The sequence below is a fragment of the Salvelinus sp. IW2-2015 genome, linkage group LG6.1, assembly GCF_002910315.2.
Source record: "Salvelinus sp. IW2-2015 linkage group LG6.1, ASM291031v2, whole genome shotgun sequence".
Lineage (NCBI taxonomy): Eukaryota > Metazoa > Chordata > Actinopteri > Salmoniformes > Salmonidae > Salvelinus > Salvelinus sp. IW2-2015.
The window spans coordinates 14967413-14990565 of record NC_036845.1 but is presented as its reverse complement, the minus strand read 5'-3'; the positions used below and the strand labels follow the sequence as shown (position 1 = coordinate 14990565).

The 23153-nt window shown below is 43.4% G+C and overlaps 1 protein-coding gene across 2 annotated transcripts; it reads right to left on the bottom strand.

Moving 5' to 3' along the window:
• Positions 1 to 7512: 7512 nt before the first annotated feature.
• Positions 7513 to 17025, bottom strand: LOC111965174 (lipolysis-stimulated lipoprotein receptor). Of its 2 annotated transcripts, XM_023989201.2 has the most exons (11): positions 16784 to 17025; positions 15096 to 15425; positions 14783 to 14902; positions 14186 to 14242; positions 12668 to 12814; positions 11766 to 11969; positions 11494 to 11553; positions 11050 to 11178; positions 10318 to 10651; positions 9732 to 10200; positions 7513 to 8481 (listed from the first exon to the last, which is right to left on the bottom strand). In XM_023989201.2, exons 1-11 carry the CDS (start codon positions 16821 to 16823, stop codon positions 8446 to 8448), a joined length of 1926 nt encoding a protein of 641 aa, XP_023844969.1. In that variant the 5' UTR covers positions 16824 to 17025; the 3' UTR covers positions 7513 to 8445. The 2 variants fall into 2 exon arrangements, with proteins under 2 accessions (XP_023844969.1, XP_023844970.1); XM_023989202.2 differs by lacking the exon at positions 14186 to 14242 and having other exon boundaries at positions 16784 to 17024.
• Between the last annotated feature and the right edge of the window lie 6128 nt (positions 17026 to 23153).

Below are 23153 nucleotides of genomic sequence, written 5' to 3'. Positions count from 1 at the left end.
AGGAACTGTTCATTTCTGTGTGGTACTCGAGGGAAAATCTGTCCTGTGACTATTGCATGGCTTTCACTAGCCCCCACTCACGCAAATGCAAACACACACACACACACAAATGCAGATACACACAAACGCACACAATACTCAATCACTCACTTGCTCATTTGCCACTTCACTTACACACTCACCTTAGAATACATGTTGAAAGACGTATTTTCTATTTTTGTTTACCGCATATGAAAATCAAGAGGAGAAGCATTCTCGTTTCACTCTCAATGTCTTACCAATTTCAAGTCATGCCGCTGAGTATTAAATGAAAAACAACTGAAATCCAATACATTTGCTGTATGACTGTATTAATGAGGACACATTGAACCATCACACAGACACTGCTCCTCATACCTTCAATATTACTGTAGAGAAGCAAGAGTCGTTCAGGTGTAACGACTCATCCAGTCAGCACCTAGACCAGTAGTTCCCAAACTTTTATGAACACACCTTCATGTGATAAACATTTCTACAGAAAACCTAACATTTCCCTGTTAATTTATTTAGTGGTAATGACCTCCGTCTAATCTGATCCGTACTACAAATCTTCTATTTTCAGTGACAATTTTTTTTAAATAGATTAAATAGGGTTTATTTGAACTATTTTAATAGTTTGCATAGTTCCTTACTCATTATGAATCACTTGAGTGTAAGCTACCCCTTTAAGAGCGTCCAAGAATCCACGGCAGAATTTTTGTTTCATGTGCTCAGGTAAAATAGGTCTTTAGTTGTATTAGCTGAGCGCACTGGTGCTCCCAAGTCAAAATTCCATGTGCATTCCACAGGTCAGGTCACCTTCAAAAACATTCTGCACACCGGTTGAAAACCACTGACCTAGACATCTCTAACAAAAGGTATGACACACAGAGAGGCCAAGAAGCACTGAGCAATAGCTTCCATTCATCTGAGTAAATAATCTTGGCCATGAAACCAACTAACTCCATGGACCAACTGACTCCAACTATCTCCATGGACCAATTAACTCCAACTAACTCCATGGAAATGATATTGTCCAGAGCTTTTACTCACCTGTGCAGTCAGGTGAGTGTCACAGGCGTTTCTCTCCCTCTCTTGGGCTTCTAGCCTCAGTGCCAACAAGCCCGTCCCCAACAACAAGCACATGTACTACTAACCTCTAACCATCACGCCACCGCTCACGCTGCCATCAAGAGACCTCTCGCCCCTCTCTGTGCCATGCCCCATCAAGAGGGGAGGAATAAACTGCCCTCCCTCCTTCTCTCCCATATGGAAATCAGTCTCCTCAGTGTACCAGCATTGTTCCGTGCCTTCGCCTCGAGGCCCAGCCATTCATAAATGTACACCCCTCACCGCCCTGGCCACAATGACCTCCACTGTTCCCACTCATCCCAACACATGTGGGTGAGACTTTGAGCTCCAAGACCCTTTCCATCCAACACAGCCATTAGTTTAACATTGGATGGGTCCGAGCATATTCGTTTGTTTTGGATTGATGGAGTGCAATGTCCTTGTTTGAGGTCACTACTACGCCAAAGGGGGTGGAAGAAGGGACGCCAGAGAAGGGAGACAAACAGGGTTAAGATAGAGATGGGAATTAAAATAGCAATGTCATTGTATGGAAATGGTTGTTGTTTTGTGGTAGAAGACCTCTGAGGCTAATATAGTATATGCCACTCATGTCCATATGTAATCTATAGAGCTTTGTGAACTATAGCTACGGTACTTGTAGCTGCCACCTACCCTGACCAATAGAGGGCTTGACCAATACATTTGCCACCACAATCTTCTAAACGGCTGGATATTGAAAATAATGAAAGTTACTAAACTTCTCCTGTAGCTGAACCATACTGAACTGGTTTTGAGGGCACAGTGAGGAGCATGTGACCTCAAACTGCATCACTTCCTTTGTGACCAGATCATAAACCATGAATGCATTGTCAAAAATTCCCTTACAGTTCTCAAGAGGCCCTATCCTTCCCTACAGCTCTATTTTCTATGACCTTGTCCAAGATTTAAGGTTGACAACTCAAATGTACTATAAAGGAAGGTCAGGCAATATATAACAAAAATATAAATGCAACATGTAAAGTTGGTCCCATGTTTCATGAGCTAAAATAAAAGATTTGCCAAGACATTCCATCCACCTGACAGGTGTAGCATATCAAGAAGCTGATTAAACAGCATGATCATTACACAGTTGGACCTTGTGCTGGCGACAATAAAAGGTCACTCTAAATGTGCAGTTTTGTCAGACAACACAATGCCAGAGATTTCTCAAGTTTTGAGAGAGCATGCAATTGGCATGCTGACTGCAGGAATGTTCACTAGAGCTGTTGCCAGATAATTTTATGTTAATTTCTCTACCATAAGCCACCTCCAACATCGTTTTAGAGAATTTGGCAGTATGTCCAACCGGTCTCACAACCACAGACAGCGTGTAATTGTCTGAGACCAGCCATCTGGACAACTGACCAGCCACCCGGACAACTGACCAGCCACCCGGACAACTGATGAAACTCAGGACTATTTATGTCTGTAATAAAGCCCTTTGGGGGGAAAACATAGGTCCTGGCTCCCCAGTGGGGGGGGCCTATGGCCTCCCAGGCCCACCCATGGCTGCGCCCCTGCCTAGTCATGTGAAATTCATAGATTAGGGCCGAATGTATTTATTTAAATTGACTGATTTCCTTATATGAACTGTAACTCAGTAAAATTGTTGAAATTGTAGCGTTTATACTGTTGTTCAGTATATTTACAAACATTTATTTCACGATAAAAACAATTACAACAATAACGATGTGACGGATGATATGACCACTTAAATGAAGAAATTGCACAAATCTATTGGGGTAAGTTCAGGTGGCACATCTGAAAATGTTTGATACATTTGGAGCCCTCTGAACATGACCCATTGACTACAGTGACTGTAACTGCAGTATGAGAACATTCACAAATGTTTTGAGGGCCAGAGGAAAGGTCTAAATATGGTTAAACGCTGAAAACCAATCATATGCACATGGCATATATCCACATCCTGATAATAATACTGCAATATGAATTATGATATTGCGATATACACTGAGTGTATACAATATTAGGCACACCTTCCTAATATTGAGTTGCACACAGTTTTGCCTTCAGAACAGCCTCAATTCGTCGGAGAATGGACTCTACGAGGTGTCGAAAGCATTCCACAGGGATGCTGGCCCATGTTGACTCCAATGCTTCCCACAGTTGTGTCAAGTTGGCTGATGTCCTTTGGGTGGTGGACCATTCTTGATATACACAAACTGTTGAGGTTGAAAAACCCAGCAGCGTTGCAGTTCTTGACACAAACCACAGCGACTGGTACTTACTACCATACCCCGTTCAAAGACACGTAATTTTTTTTGTTTTGCCCATTCACCCTTTGAATGGCACACATACACAAACGTCTCAATGTGACAAGGCTTAAAAATCCTTCTTTAACCTGTCTCCTCCCCTTCATCTACACTGATTGAAGTGGATTTAACAAGTGACATCAATAAGGGATCATAGCTTTCTCCTGGATTTACCTGGTCAGTCTATGTCATAGAAAGAGCAGGTGTTCCTAATGTTTTTCAGACTCAGTATACACTATATTGCTCAGACCTTAGAAAATAGAGCATGAAAACACAATGGTGAGGGGAGCTGCTCCCTGCGCCCCTTGACTGAACCTCTCTCCACCCAAGACTCCTCCACAACCTCCACCCCTTCAACCCACCCTGCTACCACCCCCTCCTGTCCTGACACAGTAGCCATTGTCTCCCAGGTCCTGCTGGGAGAAAAGAACAGCACAGCTCGAGCCTGACACCGCACAACACTGGGAAGTCGATGTGCACAGATAATTGTCTTTTAATCACAACAATCGTCTTTTCTCTCTGCTCTCGCTCCTCTCTCTCTCTCTCTCTCTCTCTCTTGTTGGATTTTTCTCTCTTCTGGTGGCATTAGCTAATTCGACCCATCGCCCTTCTTGTTCTACGATTTCTCACATTAGTCTTCCATTGTTTGGTCATGGCAGCATTCAAGTGTATCATGTTTCTTCTTCTGCTTCTTCTAGTTCACCATCATCACCCACCACCATCATCACCCACTACCATCGCCAAACACACACTTACCCACTTACACTCTCACACACACACACACACTTACTTACTCTCACACACACTCTCTATCTCTCTCTCACACACACACACACACACACACAACACACACACACACACACACACACCACACACACACAATTTACTCTCTCTCTCACACACACACACACACACACACACACACTATCCCCTGTTTTGTAGTGTATGATGTATGCGTGTTTGGGGGGTTTGGGCTCTTGCTGGACAGAGATGACCAGGCCAGGGAGAGAAGGTGAGAGGGCAGAGCACACACTGAGAAAGGATTCATACACCCATCCATCTTTGGTGGACAGGAGAGATGCATGGTTGTCATTTGTGACCTCCCAAGTGGAGCAGCAGTCTAACAGTGCTGGAGGCGTCACTAAAGATGTGGGTTGGATCCCGGGCTGTACCACAACGGCCGTGATCGGAAGTCCCATAGGGCGGCGCACAATTGGCCCAGCGTCGTCCGGGTTAGGGGAGGGTTTGGCCGGGGGGCGTTTACAATTAAGCTGTCATTGTAAATAAGAATTGCCTACTTAAATAAAGGTTACATTTTTTAAAATGTTATTGGTACAATAGACACAGGGTGTCAGTAGAGACATCAATCAATCAAATGTATTTATAAAGCCCTTTTTACATCAGCCGATGTCACAAAGTGCTATACAGAAACCCAGCCTAAAACCCCAAAAGGCAGATGTAGAAGCACGGTGGCTAGGAAAAACTCCCTAGAAAGGCAAGAACCTAGGAAGAAACCTAGAGAGGAACCAGGCTCTGAGGGGTGGCCAGCCCTCTTCTGGCTGTGTCGGGTGGAGATTATAACAGAACAACGGTCAGATACTTAAGCTCTGAGGGTACTACTCTCACTGATAAATTTCTTTATTTTTTAAAGAACTGTAAACTCATTATTTTCTCTCTCATTGATTAACATTTCTCATCATCTTCTGACACTACTAGGTTGCTATCTTGGTACATTCCAGACCTGGGTTCAAATACTGTTTGAAATCAAATACTTTATCTGGTGCTTTATTAAAGTTGCCTGGCTTAATGGATCAATAGAATAATCAAAACAATACAAACCCCATCTGGCACTTTATGCAGGCTCGAGCAAACACTCAAAGTATTTGAAAGATTTCAAATAGTATTTGAACCCAGGTCTGGAACCTTCCGCTACATTCTGCCATCATTGAAGTCTCATGACATTATGATGACATAGAAATGAACATGTTGTCATTACGTCCATCTGTTCCAGCCATTGTTGGGTCCAAAGGAATCAGGTCACTAGATTATTGGATGTGTCTGTTGTACACCCACTGTCACTACTGGCTTGTGTCCCTGTGGAACGGAGGATTTACTCCCCAAGGCATATTTGTTCCCCAATCTGTGCCCCACTTTGCCTCATACCCAATTCTGGCTTTATCTTGGGAATTAAGTAAACTATACTGAGATATAATGCCAAGATCAACTGAATTGTATTTGTTTAAACTGATTGTCCCAATGGACCCTTCTCCTGAGGCACCTCATCATATTATCTAAAAGCTCAAATGGGATCACCCTCTCGAATAAGAACAGAATAAGAGAACAAAACTTTGTTGGGATAAGAAACAGCACTCATACCCATCTAACTATCCTAGATGTTCTGTTACACTGCTGCATATAGACCCAAGACAACATACTGTACACCCCTTAGCATTAATGAATTGGTGTCATGTTGTTTTCAGCCTTAAAAAAATACCACGGATGAGGAGAGAAGCTCTGTTGCTATATCAAGGCTTCTAAAGCCTTACTGGTACCAAACCTCTACAGCTTTCACATGAAAACAACTCTTATGTTATAAAAGGTCACCAACTCACTCTCACAATGCCACACTCATCCTGTCACCAAAGCCTGAACGTGACTGCCAACAACCATGTGCTAAAACACTTGAGACACGAGGCTGAACTCGCAAACCATACCTTGTGAACTCATTTGTGATAACCAATGAATTGTAATGGTACCCTGATACAGAGCATGCACTACAATGGGAGGAATTAAAGGCAAACACAATGGAATACAATGGAAGCGTTTCAGCCGACTATCAAATAAAGTAGGATTACGCAAGAATACCCTTATTGCTCTCAATAGGTATTACAGCCCTGAACAGACTGATGCAATTAACAATAGTAATCAAAATCAATAAAAGTCCATTAACTTAATTGCAATAAAATCGAGATTAGTAACCTAAAGCTAAAAGCAAACATAAGAACACAAGTCGCGTACATTTAGTATGGCTCCTACCTTATCAGTTGATATGCACCCAGTGAAGCACTCTAATGCCCAGCAGATAGGAACCAGCAAGTACTCCTCTCCTATGGCATCTGCCTTCTATGCTACTCCCTCCCTCCTCTCTCATTTTCTCCCTCTCTCTCTCTCTCCATTGGTGAATCAATCAAAGAAAACTAAGGGAAAACACAATTCTGTATCAGTTGTATTACTTGTAATATGTATTCATACCCATAGGGTAAATCTGTCATAAACCACTTTCTTTATATAGGCAAAACATGACATTGTAGTGTCAGGCAGGTTGTAGTGAGTGAATAACATTGATTCAAAGACAGTTTGGCTTTCTTTGTGAAACACGTTTCAATATATACACCACGGCTTTCAGTCAATCAGCATAAAGGGCTCGAACCACTCGGTTTATAATTATCTATATAAAACTCTTAAAGCTTGCATATTTGATTTCATATCATTAGATCTATCCAAAAGCAGGGTGACACAGCACAATCGGGTGTGCTGGTGGAGCTGATGTACCAAGCAGGTGGCAGCAGGGGTCTTACCTTGTACAGTACCAATCCTCATGACTTGCCATAACAAAATGTGGCAACAATTCAAATCCTGAACATATTTCAATAACAGGTATAAACAGAGGGCACCGTTCAGTCAGACAGTGTTACACCACATCCATCATGTATACATATTGGCAGATGTTGAACGTGGAAATTGGACAAGCAATGGGAAAGGCCTTAAGATTTCAATCTATGAAAATAGGAAAGACAACGTATGGTAATGATGTTCATGAGGTCAAATAGTAGATACCCATAAAGACAAAAACAAATACTGAAATACTAGCGTGCCTTCTGTATGTCATACAGTATTCCCTGCATGATACTCCCTCAGCGAACAGCTCTTCTTCATGCCACAGAAACAAGACAGTGACATCCGGTGGTATCTCCTAGAACAGCATGTCAGATAGCCTATTATTGAATTTTCACTTAGTTTCCAATTGACATCAATGCATGACTAAGTGAATATTTGACTTAAGTAGAAGTTCGCCCCATAGACTGTATTTTATAGAGGAAAAAGCACTGAGCATTTTGAGAAAGATTTATTGTAAAATGACACCTGTTGTAAATCACAGTAAACATAGCACACGGACAGTGGGTATGACAAGTAGACTGTACAACAATGCAGTAAGTTCATTTTTCATAGCAATGTAAAAAATATATATATAATCTGCCTATGGCTGACATTATTCATGACAAATACATGCTGGACAGACAGTTAAAACTAATCCAAAACTCTAAATACGATGATAAACGCAATGTAAAAATAACATGGCTATTATTCGATGTTAGTCATTTAGTAGACGCTCTTATACAGAGCAATTAAGGTAAAGTGCCTTGCTCAAGGGTACATTGGCAGATTTTTCACTTAGTCGGCTCGGCGACTAAGTGAAGAACGCTCTTACCCGCTAGGCTACCTCCCGCCCCTAATAAAATCTATTCCATTTCAAATGAACAGCATGATCTAATTTTCAATTTTAAAAAATCCATGATTTCTCACAGTAAATAATTAAAAGTTCAAATGAATACTTGCTTTAGAATCTTAAAGCTCCGGGTTACTCACATTCATACTCACATTGACTGTAAGATGACAGTAAGGTGAAAATGAATGGTTAAAAAGAGTGAATGAAAACCCTTTGTGGTTTACTTTGGCTACTGCCATTCCAGCGTGGCCTACTTTAATTAAGCCTCGGTATGTTCAACCACACACTACACTTACCGCTTCAGTTAAAGCTACTCTGTACATTAAAAAGAATTGAGAGGACATAAGGCTGACAATGTTTTCAGTAAATATGAAGCACGCATTTGTACATAAATATCCAGCGTCAAATTTTGATATCTGTGTTTAGGCATTGAATATAAAATCACTGTAGCAAGTTTGCAACATTAGTACTATTTACATAGACAACTGGTAATTGTGTTACGGGACAGATTAGTTACGCTGGGGGATATTGAACGTCTCACACCACCAGACTCTCCCGACTCACGGCTCCATTCTGTCAGAAAAGAAAGAGAGTTGAAACAAACAGAATGGTGAGTTGGCATGGTACTGTACTATAAAGCATTACTATCAGTCTAGAGACAACAAGCTAAAAACATGCTAAAACATACCACCACAATTCTGGCAAAACTAGGATCTGGATTTTTTTCTTTTTCTGCTAAATATGATTATACAATTTTTTTAACTAGCATTAAAGGGATACTTGGGGATTTTGGCAATGACGCCCTTTATCTACCTCCCCAGAGTCAGAGGAACTCGTTGAAGCCTCTACGAATCCGAGAGTGGAAGACTCTTCTCTCGTCTCGAACATATCAGGCTCCCTTTTGTGAACAGTCCCATCCCAAGTCAGAATGCTGAATAAACTTCATTTGAACGTACTTTACCTTAATCTGACACAAAATACCCAGAGTATTGTTATTAACCCGACTTTCAGTATGCTGGTCTGCATATTGGTTTGTAGTTTCAATAATGATGCAATATGTCAACAATGGCCGAGCTTAACCGAAGCACAGACCAAACGTTATCGCACGCAATCAGCTAGCAGATTTCACAAGCACTTCCAAATGATTGTGAGGGAAGGTACTTCAGTCGACAACGTTCGGTTAAATTCGGCTATTCTTTACATATTGTGCATCACGTGAACTGCATCAGGAAATGGAAAATACATGCGACATAAACCTACCGGCGCCGCAAAAGGTTGGAGAAACAATACTTTACTGTGCACATTTGATCTCCACTACCTTCTGGCAAAAGGACCAATAGCACGGACAACCACTTTAGTCAACATTCTGGCTTGTAGAGACTATTGCGTCTTTTTACAGTGACTTCTTTGACTGATTATCCATGGAATAACCACCGTAACAGTCTGATGTTTAGGTAAAACTCGTGGATAACATTTTTATGTCTCGACATCCTGTATGAACGAGGTTTGTGGTATTTTCGCAAGCAAATGCTAACTAGCTTTAGCGCAATGACTGACATGCTGTGGGAACAGCATGCTAGCTTTCCCTTCAAGCTGCACGTAGAGACATAAAAAAGGGAAGCACTAGTTCATCTGAATCTGGGGAAGTAGATAAAGGGCTTCATTGGCAAAATCCCGAGGTATCCCTTTAACTATGTTGATGAAAGTAGTTCTATGAATGAAACAATCAATGAGGCATTTTGGCAATGCAGTAAATAACGCTGTGGCCTTGAGTGGCACCCTGAATGCTCAATGCCCATATGCAAAACTCTGTGATGACTGACCTTGCGCAGGTTGCTCTTCTTGCAGGACGTCAAGCTCTCGTCATCGCTAATGTAGGGAGGCGGGGGAGGGGCTGGGTAGTTGTCATCGTAGCGACGGTCGGGGTAGGCGGAGGGCGGGGACATGGGGAGTGGAGGGGGTCCGCGGGGGGCCCTGCCTCGGTCCGAGCGCTCGCTGTCGCTGTCCAGGCGCTCGCGGCTCCTCGCCCTCTGCTGCTCTCCTAGACGCTTCTTCTCCATGGCTTCCCGCAGAAAGCTATCATCGTAGGCGTCCCGCCCACCGCCGCGGCCGCGCTCCCGATCACGTTCGACGGCCATTAGGTCGTCACGGCTACGGCTGCGTCTCCCCTGGAGACTGCTGGCCGGGCTGCCTCCGCGGCGACGGTCATCAGGGGAGGGCTCGCGCCGTCTGCGGTCGTCAAAGTCACGGCCGCGGTCGTAGCCTCCGCGGCTGCTAAAGTCATCATCCGAGCTGAGAGGAGAAAAAAACAGTGGGTCGAACCATCATCTTCCCCAGATTTGACCTCTGAGAGGTAAGGCTCATGCACTAGAAGGAGAAAGAGAGAGAGGCGCCAAATAAGAGCCTCACCCTCTCCGGTCTCTGGCTCCTCCGTCACGGCGGTGGGGAGGGTAGTCGTCACGGGAATCCCGGGGGTCTCTGGGGTAGCGGTCTCGGCGGGCGATGTCATCCAGATTGTCCATGGAGCGGGCGCGTCCCTGGGCCCCCATGTGGGGGGAGGGCCCACCTCCTCGCCGCGGGTAGTCGTCACGCCCCCGCTGGCCGTGCGTGGACACGCTGCTAATGGTGCTCATGGCCTCGTCCTGGTCGTACACGGTGGCGAGGGGCGGGGCCTGGGAGCGGCCGCCGCCACGGCCCCGGGGGTCATCGTGTAGGGAGCTCATCTCGCTCATGCCCCCATCCACTGAGAAAGAGCGAGAGAGAGAGAAAGAAAGATAGGGGGAGAGGAGAAGGAAAAAGGAAGAGGATGGGGAAAAGCCCAAGAAAGACAGACAGAGATCAAGCACGAGTCAGTTAAAAAGCCCTATCAAAGGACATTACAACACATTAAAGTTGATGAAGCCAGTTGAAGGCTCCATGTGAAATGAACGAAAACTTGACCCTTTCAATTGAACAACAACCACAAAACACAACATTGATTAAGAGACGAGCCTAGGGACCATAATCAAAAAGCGTCTCCTATGATCTAAAAGTTTCAACTGATCCTAGAACAGCACTCCTACTCTGAGAATCTTTGTGATTACAGGCCCCGAACTCTGCAGTACAGTACAGTTGACATGGGTGTGTTTATGTAAGACTCACAGCGGTTGTACTTCCCAGCGACATCACCAGGCCGTGTGGGGTCCAGGTTGGCTAGCTGTCTCTCCATGTAGTAGATGGCCCGCGTTGCGTTCCCATCTGGGTCCACCTGGATACGGTAGCCACTCCGAGCTGAGGAGGAGGGAGTAAATCATGAAACATTGTGACAAGCAGGGTTGGTCTCAATTCCATTTCAATTCAGGAAGTAAACAAAAATTCCTTTGAAAAGCAATGAGGACAATTTGAATGGAAACTTCAGTTTACTTTGTGAATTGACTGAATGGAAATGGTACTGAGCCCAACCCTAGTGACAAGATGAAATATTCTGACATTTCTCAGCCCCCCGAGATGACTCGGGGGCTGAGCTATAGCTCTGGTTAGACTCATGTATTATCACAAATAATCAAACAGACTCAGGATTTTGTAGTAACCATTTTAACTACTCACTTTGGTCTCCTGCGCCACTGTCCTGGTCATGCAGCAAAGGCACCTGGGAGCCTTGTCCAACTACAAACAGAAAACAAAAACAGAGATTTATCAACAAAAAGGTTCCTCACAACAGCGTTGAAAACCACATTGCTGCGAAACGTGCAGTAGTGAGATCTGAGAGCAAGACGAGCATCAGTCCAAACAAAACTGAGAAACGAAAGTCACACATCAAGTCCTTGCTTTTATTTAGCTAGTTGTCACGTTAAAACTGGAGAGGGGCTGTAAGTCACCTGAGCTGGCTCCGTCGTACTCCCGTCCGTAGCCGTTGGGGTGCAGTGGGGGGCCGCCCATCCCCTGGGGCAGGGGCAGCATGGGTATGCCGGGCTGTTGCATGCCCCCTCCGTAGGGTGGCTGGGCGTACATACCGGGAGTGTAGAGCGTAGGGGCGTAGTGGCTGGGGATGCCCGACTTCACCGCCTTGCCTGCTTCGTACACTGAATTGAGAGGAGTCAGTTCACAGTGTTATGACACATTAATGTTGTAGTTAGGTCGTAGTCGTAGGTCGCATACTGTAAATGCATATTCTGGAGGCCTCACTTCATTTGCCGGGGTTTACTTTATTGGTCTGTTAAAATGTGTTTAATTGTAAGTCATGATGAAATTCAATACAACTAGTGTGTTGTGAGCAAAACCTTATGTCTTTCTATGAACTGTATTTTATTTATTTTTATTTAACCTTTATTTAACTAGGCAAGTCAGTTCTGAACAAATTCTTATTTACAATGATGGCCTACCATGGCCAATCCCTAACACTAATTGTGCGCCGCCCTACAGGACTCCCAATCACAGCCGGTTGTGATACAGCCTGGAATCAAACCAGGGTCCGTAGTGACGCCTCTAGCACTGAGATGCAGTGCCTTAGACCGCTGCGCCACTTGGGAGCCCCAAGAAGATAAGAGTAGCAGCACATACTGTATAAATAATATGTACATGAGAATGGCAAATGAAAGGTAAACAGTGCCAGGGTCACAAACTGGCAAAGTGAAACTGAATGAGAAAAAGGAGTTTGGTTGAATGGAATGGGCATACTAATGTGAAGGTGGCATGGAAGCAGGATTCTCTGTGCCCAGTGGAAGAGGAACATGTAGGGCTGGTGATGGCGGGGTTTTTCTACAGAGCGGTGGAGACTTACGTGCCCGGGGGCAGCAGCATTTCTCAGGGCAGCAAGGGCAGCTGATGTAGCAGCAGCAGGTGTGGGGGCAGCACTGGCACCAGCAGATCGCTATGAGGAGCAACAGCAGCAGGAAGCCAAACACTACCAGTACCACCAACAACCAGTCTGTAGACAGAGAAAGAGTAGAGAGAGAGACAGAGAGCAAGATATTATAATTATGTATGTATGTATGGGCAAGCTAATGTGTGTGCCATTCAGTCAAAATGAAACATCTCTGCGTTCTCTGGGTGACTATCAGCGTGGTTGAATATTAACGTTTCTGTATTGACATAGCACTTGTTCATGCAGTTCTAGGTTTCCCTTGGCTCTGTTTAAACCAGAGAAGTGGAGGACGTCTACTGTTCAAATGCCAATTTGACAAAGCTCATTTCTTCAAAAATGTGGACCAGAAAATGACAATTTCCAAGTCTATCAAGAACACTGGAGAACAGAGCCTTAGTATAGAAAAATAAACATTTGTATTATAACCTGTAGCTTGGCTATTCCAATGGTCAGTCTAGTATGCAAAGGCCACAGTATGTATTGTGTGAAAAGTCACAATGACAAGCAGTAAACATTGGAGCATCTACACGAGAGGATCATTTCAGACATCAGAGAAACCAGATAACACGGTGAGTCATTCTGTCAGATGAGGGAGCTAGCTGCACGGGAAAGAAAAATATATGCCAATATAGTGAAAGAGGACATACTCACTTCAACCACACATCGCCTATAAATGACATAGGCTGCAGTCTGACTGAAAAAGTTCATTTGCGGTTAGAGCCGACACAAAACAGACCAGAGCTATGTGCTGAGTGGCCCCATATTGCAACAATGTCAGAGCCTTTAGGGCTATAGTTATGTTCTGCTGAGAGTTTTGCGGTCTCGACCATGAAAGAGAGAAAAAGCAAGTTAGAGTTGAATATAACTTTTTAATCAATGCAACCAACTCATTTTCTATTTCAAGGGTTAACAATCAGTTTTTTAAGTTGTTGTGGGGAGACTTCCCATGCAAGGACAAGTCAAAACAAGATAATTGTAAAGAGGTGTGTTTTTTTTAAGCTTTTTAGCTGTCTGTTGAGCATTACTTTGAGATGTTAAGCAATGTTGCTCCTCATACTAAAAAGTAGACCTTGAAGGTGTTGTAATGTTTAAAAATTTACAAAACAGAGGCTTGATTCAGTACAGCCAAAATCGTTGCACGAACTACCTTCATAAAAACATTAACAAGCTTGTTAAAGTAAACCATGCTTGATAAATCAAACCAGCAAAACCTTCGTTTTTGTCAGCCATTCTCAAGGGAGGCTGCTTCTCAGACTACATTTTCTAACCACACTGACCATATGTTGTCCCATTCAAAGCTGTGGGTTCAGGCCAAATGTTATTCACCGGAAACTGAACATAAACCAGTGGCATAGTTTACATATTATCTTAAAAAACAGGGCTCTTAGGCTAGGGTTAGTCTCTACTGATTATAAGGGGCAAATTGGAAAGTACCTTCCATAACCAGTAAGTCAATCTCAGGCAGGAGATCAGTGGTATTTGACTTTCTCTCTGTGAAAGAAAGAAAGCCACAATTATTTTAAAAAGCCCCAACTATCTTTCTAATAAATGACTACACCTTTGCCCTCTTGAGTCTCCCTCACAACAACTTGTCCTTCTTGGAAGTCCCTGCTAAAGTGGTTCATGATTCACGAATCACTTCAAAAAATAAGTCATAGATCCTTCCGAAGAAACGTCACTGAGCAGTCTCATTAAGCACAACCAGGAATCAAATAGCAAATTTGGAAATTGTGGAACTGCCTGAAAATTGGATTTGGCTTTTCAAGATCTTTTACATTTGATTGCTACTGCTATCAGATGTTGTGTTGCCCCACACGGTGTCTAGCTAACTCAACAAATAAACCCAAGCGAACTAAGAGGAAACTAGCACAGAGAAAATTAGTGATTGTTCCTCAAAAGGACACACAGTTCTGTGAGGAGCAGTGGTATAGGACTTGGTAGAGAGATGGAGGGGTGGTGGTGGAAGGGTGGATAGATGACAGCAGGTCAGGGGAGCTCTAAAAAGGGTCTATTAGGATAGGAGCCACTCACCCAGCACTATGAGCTCAGTGTAGTCCTCGCTGTTCCCTGTCAGATCCTGAGAAGACACGACAGAGCACACGTACACGCCGCTGTCTCCCCACGCCGTCTGGGCAAGGTTCAGGTCTGCGTCTAAAGAGACAAGTAGGGTAGGTTTGAGGTGGGGACACTGGCAACAGACAAGACTCCTTGTGGTATAGGAGACTTGTAATGGAAGTAACACGCAGACAGAGAGAGACAGGCACACATACACACACACCGGTGCGCTTGCCCGCCCCCCCCCCCCCCACACACATCACATTTTAAATCACAAAGCCGAACTCACTGTTCAAGATGCTGACTTTGCGCCCCTGGTACTCCTGGCCCAGAGTAACAGCACTGCCCTGCTTGGAGGCCACGATGCGCACCGTCCGCAGGCTGTCGGCACACTCAATGTTGGCGTTGTAGTTAGGGTTGTTCTGGGACAGGATGTTGTCAGCACTGCTGGGGTTCAGGGCTGCCTGGATGGGGTCCCTGCAGTAGGACTTGTACCTCCAGGTGATGACGGGCGGCTGCGTGGAAGACGTCTGGAAGTTGCAGGTGAGCGTGACCGGCTGGAACAGGATGACCATGTACCTCTTGACAGGACACTGGACAGAGATGGCCATAGTGGAGCCTGGAGAGAGAATAGGGGGTCTTTAAAGAGGATAGTTTGTCTCAATACTTGCAGGTAGAGATAGATATCTTCACCACCCATAACAGTGCGCAAAAAAGTGTTTGTTGTTAACTGATGGCAGCTAACTTTTCTTGTGAGTACATTAATTGTTACATTTTCTAATTTAGTTTGTAATTCAGCAGCTCTGTTTGAGTGAGATTTAAGGTACTCTGGGTGTGGCAGGAAGTTGACCTGTCTGTAAGTGACAGTCACAAAGGTCTTTCATAACTAAAGACTGGTATCATAGAGAGTAGATGCAATGAGTCACCAAGACCTTCAGCTGGGCATGTTTCATCAACAAAACTCCACATTTGAGTAATAGCCTAGCCCTAGATGCTGACTCCATGGTCAAGACTCAGTGAGATGATGTCATAGTTCAGCTTTAATTATACATTTCATAGGGGGTAAAATTGTATCAAATGTATAAGGCAGACATAGGCATTTGGCATGAACATATTACATGCTGTTACTTGGCTCCATCAGAAACTTCAACTTGCTAAGATTGCTTCACCGTTCTTCAATTGTCAAAAAGGTACCATACCTTTGGAATTCCTACTAGATAGACTAATCTGTTGAGCTACAGTTTCATATCATTTTTGGAGTAGGGAGGTAGTCTGACTACTATCATTCATGTGATATTATCAAAATTACACCCCTTCATCTTATTCCAGGCCATGTGCGTACAAAAAAATGTCAGGAGACAAAAAATAGCAACGATATGATGAATACTTGATCTGAAAGTAAAGCCTTTTTTTAAAGGCTTTGACTATGATTCCGGCTTAAAAATGAAAGTCTGTAGTAATCCTTAATGTATTATATTCTGACATGTAAATATACTGGAGAACTGGAAATCTGTGATTTAACTAATAAATCACAAAATCACTCATTATTATCTGAATAATACATAGGGCTATTTTCTTTCTTTAGGAAAAACACTCAACATTTCTTATAGGTGGTGATTCTACAAAGCCTACAGAAAACTGTAAAAAAATACATAAACATAGTATTTCGGGCACGTCATGAAGCCAACAGATGAATAGCATTTATAAACGTTCAAATGAATACAGATTTAACCATTTGGTGGCCAACACCTGATAAAACAAAGAACTCCAGAGATCCAGGTTACCTCTTACGATAACAAAAACAATCGAGCACAAGGCTACTTTTCCCAACGAATTCGACATCAAAATAAGTCAACATTAGATAATACAAACTGTTTAAAATAAGGAGTATTAATAAATACGCACATCAGTAACTAACTTATTGATTAAATTGGGCCCTGACCCTGCCTTGAAAAATATTCAATTTCCTCTCCCTACCTGTTGCCATAAGGACCGTCACGATGAAAGTCAGGAACATTTTTCGATCCGAAGTGAGTATATTTTAGTCTCAATTTAAAAGCCTCAATTTAAAAACTACGTATAGTAATGCATTCAAGACCTGCATAAAAGCCATTAGAAACCTTGTAAAACCACAACCATGTATTCGTTTTTTTCTTAACTAGCTAGGCCTACTTCCGACATTTTGTCTCATGGTGTAGGTATGCGAGTTGGAGGCGGACCTGACAGGTGCGATTGCCAAGCCTCTGGCACAATAGGGGGACGTTCGATGTGAATCCTAGGGGTGGCCATTGTAAACTAGTTTTCATTGGCCACCCCTAAGATTTGAATGTGAATCGTGTTGGGGAAAAAAACATTAAAAAAAACATTTTTTTTCAATTACAGTTTATCGCCCTCTGCATTGATAATGTACCGTTGAACGTGACCTAGGATACACCCGTTCCACTTCAAACTACCGGGAGTGATAGTTGGTATTGCCCGGCTCGAAACTAGTTCTTATTCCCCCTCAATAGTAAGCATTAGAAATGTGACGATGTCAAGCTTCTGGCCTAGTAAAACACTGTTTTAAGGGAAAGGGGGATACCTAGTCAGTGTACAACTGAATGCGTTCAACTGAAATGTGTCTTCCGCATTTAACCCAACCTCTGAATCAGAGAGGTGCGGGGGCTGCCATAATCGACATCCACGTCTTCGGCGCCCGGGAACAGTGGGTGAACTGCCTTGCTCAGGGGCAGAACGACAGATGTTTACCTTGTCAGTTTGGGGATTCGATATGAGGATGGTTTGTTAATAAGCAATTTACCCAATGCGTGAAATGCCAGTAAAAGCGGACTTTCAATTGTGGGTTTCAATTATTAAGCCATAATGCCCGAGGAGGGTGGCCAATATACCGCGGCTAAGGGCTGTTCTTAGACGCGATGCAACGCAGAGTGCCTGGACACAGCCCTTAGCTGTGGTATATTAGCCATATACCAACTTATTGCTATTATAAACTGTAGAGCTGTCAAAATACATATTTTGTCGTACCCATGGTATATGGTCTGATATACCATGGCTGTCAGCCAATCAGCATTCGAGTGGCCCAGCTGCTTCCCTGCTGTCTGAGCAAAAGAGGACCATAGCTCCGGTATCAGCAAGACACACAACGTATCTCTGACTCTGAGGAGGTGGTGCAACAACTTGTGAGGTTTTCCATAGGGTTACTTCTCTGATACAATAGGGTGTCATTCGATCCATATATTGTCTGCACTTTTGCACATCCGTCGTCATTGCAGGCTGAACAGCTTCCTGAGATAACACAAAAAGGAGGCATGGATGAACACAAAGGCAGCAAGTAGGAACATTCAAATTAACACATTTGGAATAAAAAAGAAACGTCCCTTTTTCAGGACCCTGTCTTTCAAAGATAATTCGTAAAAATCCAAATAACTTCACAGATCTTCATTAAACCAAAAACAATTAATGAACATGCACCTGTGGAATGGTCGTTCAGACACTAACAGCTTACAGACGGTAGGCAATTAAGGTCACAGTTATGAAAACTTATGACATTAAAGAGGCCTTTCTACTGACTCTGAAAAACACCAAAAGAAAGATGCCCAGGGTCCCTGCTCATCTGTGTGAATGTGCCTTAGGCATGCTGCAAGGAGGCATGAGGACTGCAGATGTGGCCAGGGCAATAAATTGCAATGTCCGTACTGTGAGACGCCTAAGACAGCATTACAGGGAGACAGGACGGACAGCGGATCGTCCTCACAGTGGCAGACCACGTGTAACAAAACCTGCAGAGGATCGGTACATCCGAACATCACACCTGCGGGACAGGTACAGGATGGCAACAACAACTGCCCGAGTTACACCAAGACGCACAATCCCTCCATCAGTGCACAGACTGTTCGCAATAGGCTGAGAGAGGCTGGACTGAGGACTTGTAGGCCTGTTGTAAGGCAGGTCCTCACCAGACATCACCGGCAACAACGTCGCCTATGAGCACAAACCCACCGCCGCTTGACCAGACAGGACTGGCAAAAAGTTCTCTTCCCTGACGAGTCGCGGTTTTGTCTCACCAGAGGTGATGGTCGGATACGCGTTCATCGTCGAAGGAATGAGCGTTACACCGAGGCCTGTACTCTGGAGTGGGAACGATTTGGAGGTGGAGGGTCCGTCATGGTCTAGGGCGGTGTGTCACAGCATCATCGGACTGAGCTTGTTGTCATTGCAGGCGATCTCAATGCTGTGCGTTACAGGGAAGACATCCTCCTCCCTCGTGTGGTACCCTTCCTGCAGACTCATCCTGACATGACCCTCCAGCATGACAATGCCACCAGCCATACTGCTCATTCTCTGCTTTATTTCCTGCAAGACAGGAATGTCAGTGTTCTGCCATGGCCAGCGAAGAGCTCGGATCTCAATCCCATTGAGCCCGTCTGGGACCTGTTGGATCGGAGGGTGAGGGCGAGAAATGTCCGGGAACTTGCAGGTGCCTTGGTGGAAGAGTGGGGTAACATCTCACAGCAAGAACTGGCAAATCTGGTGCAGTCCATGAGGAGGAGATGCACTGCAGAACTTAATGCAGCTGGTGGCCACACCAGATACTGACTGTTACTTTTGATTTTGACCCCCCCTTTGTTCAGGGACACATTCCATTTCTATTAGTCACATGTCTGTGGAACTTGTTCAGTTTATGTCTGTTGTTGAATCTTGTTATGTTCATACAAATATTTACACGTGTTACGTTTGCTGAAGATATACGCAGTTGACAGTGAGAGGACATTTATTTTTTTGCTGAGTTTAGATGGATTTAACTTTTTTTAATCTCCATGACATTTTTATTGGTGGATCCAAAAATAATAGTTAAATGCCACACAACTAAACATCTGTGGTTGATTAGTTGTTTAAAGCAATACACATCTCACACAGAGTGGGAGAGAGAGAGAAGGAAAGAGACATAGGGAGAGAGAAAATCCCTCTACTGGTTTAAACTGATCACACAGCCTCACTTACAGGAGTGTTCCTAAGAGTGTTCCACTTCCTGCATGTGTGTCAGTCAAGTAGAGCTCTTGACATGACTGACTGCTCTATCAATTTAAACACGCATCAGAACGTATCGAGCTTTTCATTGCAAAAAGATTCTCAAAACGTTTAAAGAGCAAACATAGACAAAAAGGCAGAGCTCACCAGCAGAGTCTTGAATTAGTGCACTGATGATTTAAGAACTGGAGAAACACTGGAAACACAGGAAATTGTGGTTATTTTTTGTTTTAACAAGCACCAAAAGCACCTATTTTGTTCAAAGTTATTGATTCCAGAAGTACTGCAAACACGGTGCACTGTATGACAGAGTGATACTGTTTCAACATGAAAGAGAGGAGGATGGCATTGGTGTTTCTCTACAAGTAGGGTGAGTCAACATGTATTTTTCTACTTGCACGAACGCGCACCTTCGGACACACACACAGAAATCAGAACCATGGACAGCCACATGATATTTAGTTTACATTGATTGGACTAAATTGTTTTTGGTATCTTTTAGTTGTCACTGTATTAGACTAAGCATAGGTGATTTGATGAGGTTGAAGTTGAAATAGTGCTGGAAGAGTGGAGGCAGCTCCTGTTTTCTTTGCAATTTGCAGTAACTCTTCTTGGTTCTAAATCAATAGTGGTTTAGTGGTCAGAAAATTTCGGAAACGTTAACTTGCTTGACCATGCTGTAGGTCATGTAACTGTTTGTTACATGCAATATGCTTGCTATGTGGACTTCACCGGACAGAGGTTGCTCTCTGGTTTTGTGACGAAACAAAGGTGTGGTTGAATTTATTCTGCCACTGTCTTCTTATTGTCTCGGCCTTAGGCCTATATATCACTGTCGCAAGGCATATGAACTAACAGGTTATAGAGCAAACAACACAATTATCACAATACATGGCTTGGCTTCCCCAGTGATTTTACCCACGCACCGCCAATGGTGGAAAAAGTACCCAATTGTCATACTTGAGTAAAAGTAAAGATACTGTAATAGAAAATGACTCAAGTGAAAGTCAACCAGTAAAATACTACTTGAGTAAAAGTATTTGGTTTTAAACATACTTAAGTATCAAAAGTAAATGTAATTGCTAAAATATACTTAAGTATCCAAAGTAAAAGTACAAATTATTTCAAATTCCTTATATTAAGCTTACCAGACAGCACAATTTTCTTGCTTTTTATTTATTTACAGATAGCCAGGGACACACTCCAACACTCAGACGTAATTTACAATTGAAGCATTTGTGTTTAGTGAGTCTGTCAGATCAGAGGCAATAGGGATGACCAGGGATGTTTGGTTGATAAGTGCGTGAATTGCACTATTTTCCTGTCCTGCTAAGCATTCAAAATGTAACGAGTACTTTTGGGTGTCCGGGAAAATGTATGTAGTAAAATGTAGATTATTTTCTTTAGAAATGTAGTAAAGTAAAAGTTGTCAGAAATATAAATAGTAAAGAACAGATACCATAAAAAATAATTTTTAGTAGTACTTTAACATATTTTTACATAAGTACTTTACACCACTGCACACTGCTACAGCAAACGCATAACAGTGCAAGTTAAAATTAAAATAAATACCAGTATATTTCACATGCTCCATCCCAGCACCTCTTCTGTAAAATGTTGTTTTATTTCGTTGACGAGGAGCTTGTTCACTCACACCCTGGGTAACAGGAAGTCCCTGGGTGACAGGAAGTGTGAGGCCTTTGGGTTCCTCCTGACCTTGAGCCATGTTAGATTTAAGATTTGGAGACTCTTCATCTCTTCTGTAGGTAACAATGGTCCATTTTGCATCTCTCTTGTACGCTGTTGCACCACCCATTATTGCTGGGTTTTTCTTTGGTACCAGAGCTAGATCCAGAGCCTCATTGTATGATGGTCGGGATGGACTACCTCAGCACCTTTTCCAGGGTTGGTCTCTGGTTCAAAGGCGGACATGGGTTTGCTAATGTGAGGTGCCATCAGAGGTATCAAGGGGGCGGGGGGGGGGGGGGGGGGTGTTAACACCCCCATTTCGGACTGGTGATCCCCTGAGACTCATTCTTCACCACTGTAGAGACACCAACTGGGTGGATCTCTGGTCAGTCCCATGAGTGGAGAAATCATCCACTTGACCATTCCTTCATTATGACCAGATAACTCGATGATCCTCTGGACTTTCAGACACTTGCACGAGTAGATTAGCACAAGTAACAGGCACTCCTGGTGTCTGTAGCTGAGTTCTTGTATTCTCTGTTTTGCCAGGGATAGGCCTTACAAAGCTGTCGCTCTCAACTTGTTAAGTGATGGTTTCTCAGGGTAATGATCAGTCCAGATGCTGTGCTTCATATCTGCCTAAGAAGCCAGCACACCTATACAAATACATTTAATAAATGTATCTTCCTGGGTTAACCTGCCATGGTCAATGCCAATCCATGATCTAAGCAAACGTGTGTGCGCGCCACACACACACACAAGATTAGTTAGTTGTAGACTTACCCACTCTCCTGGGGCCTGTTGCACAAAAGTAGAATTAAGACATCCGGGATAAATGACTCAGCTGAGCTCAATGAAGCCAAAACATGTGCGTCCAGGCTTAATGGTTGCACAAAGACCAAGCCAGGATGAGCAGACACGGATTCATAAGCCAGGTGAAACCAATCCTGGATATGTGCGCGCTCACGGCTCACTCAAATAGACCCCGCCACAGATCACAGATTAACTGATTTACCATGGCAACTAGAGCCGCGTACTTTTCCCCGTCGGAAGCACAAATCCTCATGGAGGCATACGAGGAGGTAAAAGATATAATTAAGAAGAAAGGCAACACCGCCACAGTGATAAAGCAAAGAGAAAAAGCGTGGCAAAGTATTGCAGACCGCCTGAATGCGTAAGTAGTGCACAATTACACACTCACCGCTCCGCTGAAACATCACAATTACAATTCAAATATTTAATTCACATCTCCAAAATGCAGTTGTACTGTAATTATGAAACGGTTAAATTTTTAATTGAAATGCACTGCAGATATGAGTGAAATTGTGTAAAGTAACTCCATCACACTGTATAAAGCTATGATAAATTTTTTGATATTTTTACTGAAAACAAGACAAAAATACCAAGTAATTTTTTGCAGTGTGACTCCATTAAATGTGTGTGTGTGTGTGGTGTGTGGTGTGTGTGTGTGTGTAGATTAAACATGAACGGGCCAAAACGGACATGGCAGCAGGTCAAAATCAAATACAAGAACATTCTGCAGAATGGTATGGTCCCTGACTAATATTTAACAAAGCACAAGCATATATTGTACCCAGAAGGTGCCTGCTCACACATTGTCTGTACTGTT

What these genes read in the sequence shown, in the direction of transcription:
- LOC111965174 (XM_023989201.2), bottom strand. Translation starts at nt 16,823, where the DNA reads ATGTTCCTGACTTTCATCGTGACGGTCCTTATGGCAACAG. An exon ending in CAAAGTCAGCATCTTGAACA is followed by an intron (nt 14,903 to 15,095) that starts GTGAGTTCGGCT and finishes TTGTCTCTTTAG; the next exon opens with ACGCAGACCTGAACCTTGCC. An exon ending in AGAAGAGCAACCTGCGCAAG is followed by an intron (nt 8,482 to 9,731) that starts GTCAGTCATCAC and finishes CTTTTCTGACAG; the next exon opens with AATGGAGCCGTGAGTCGGGA.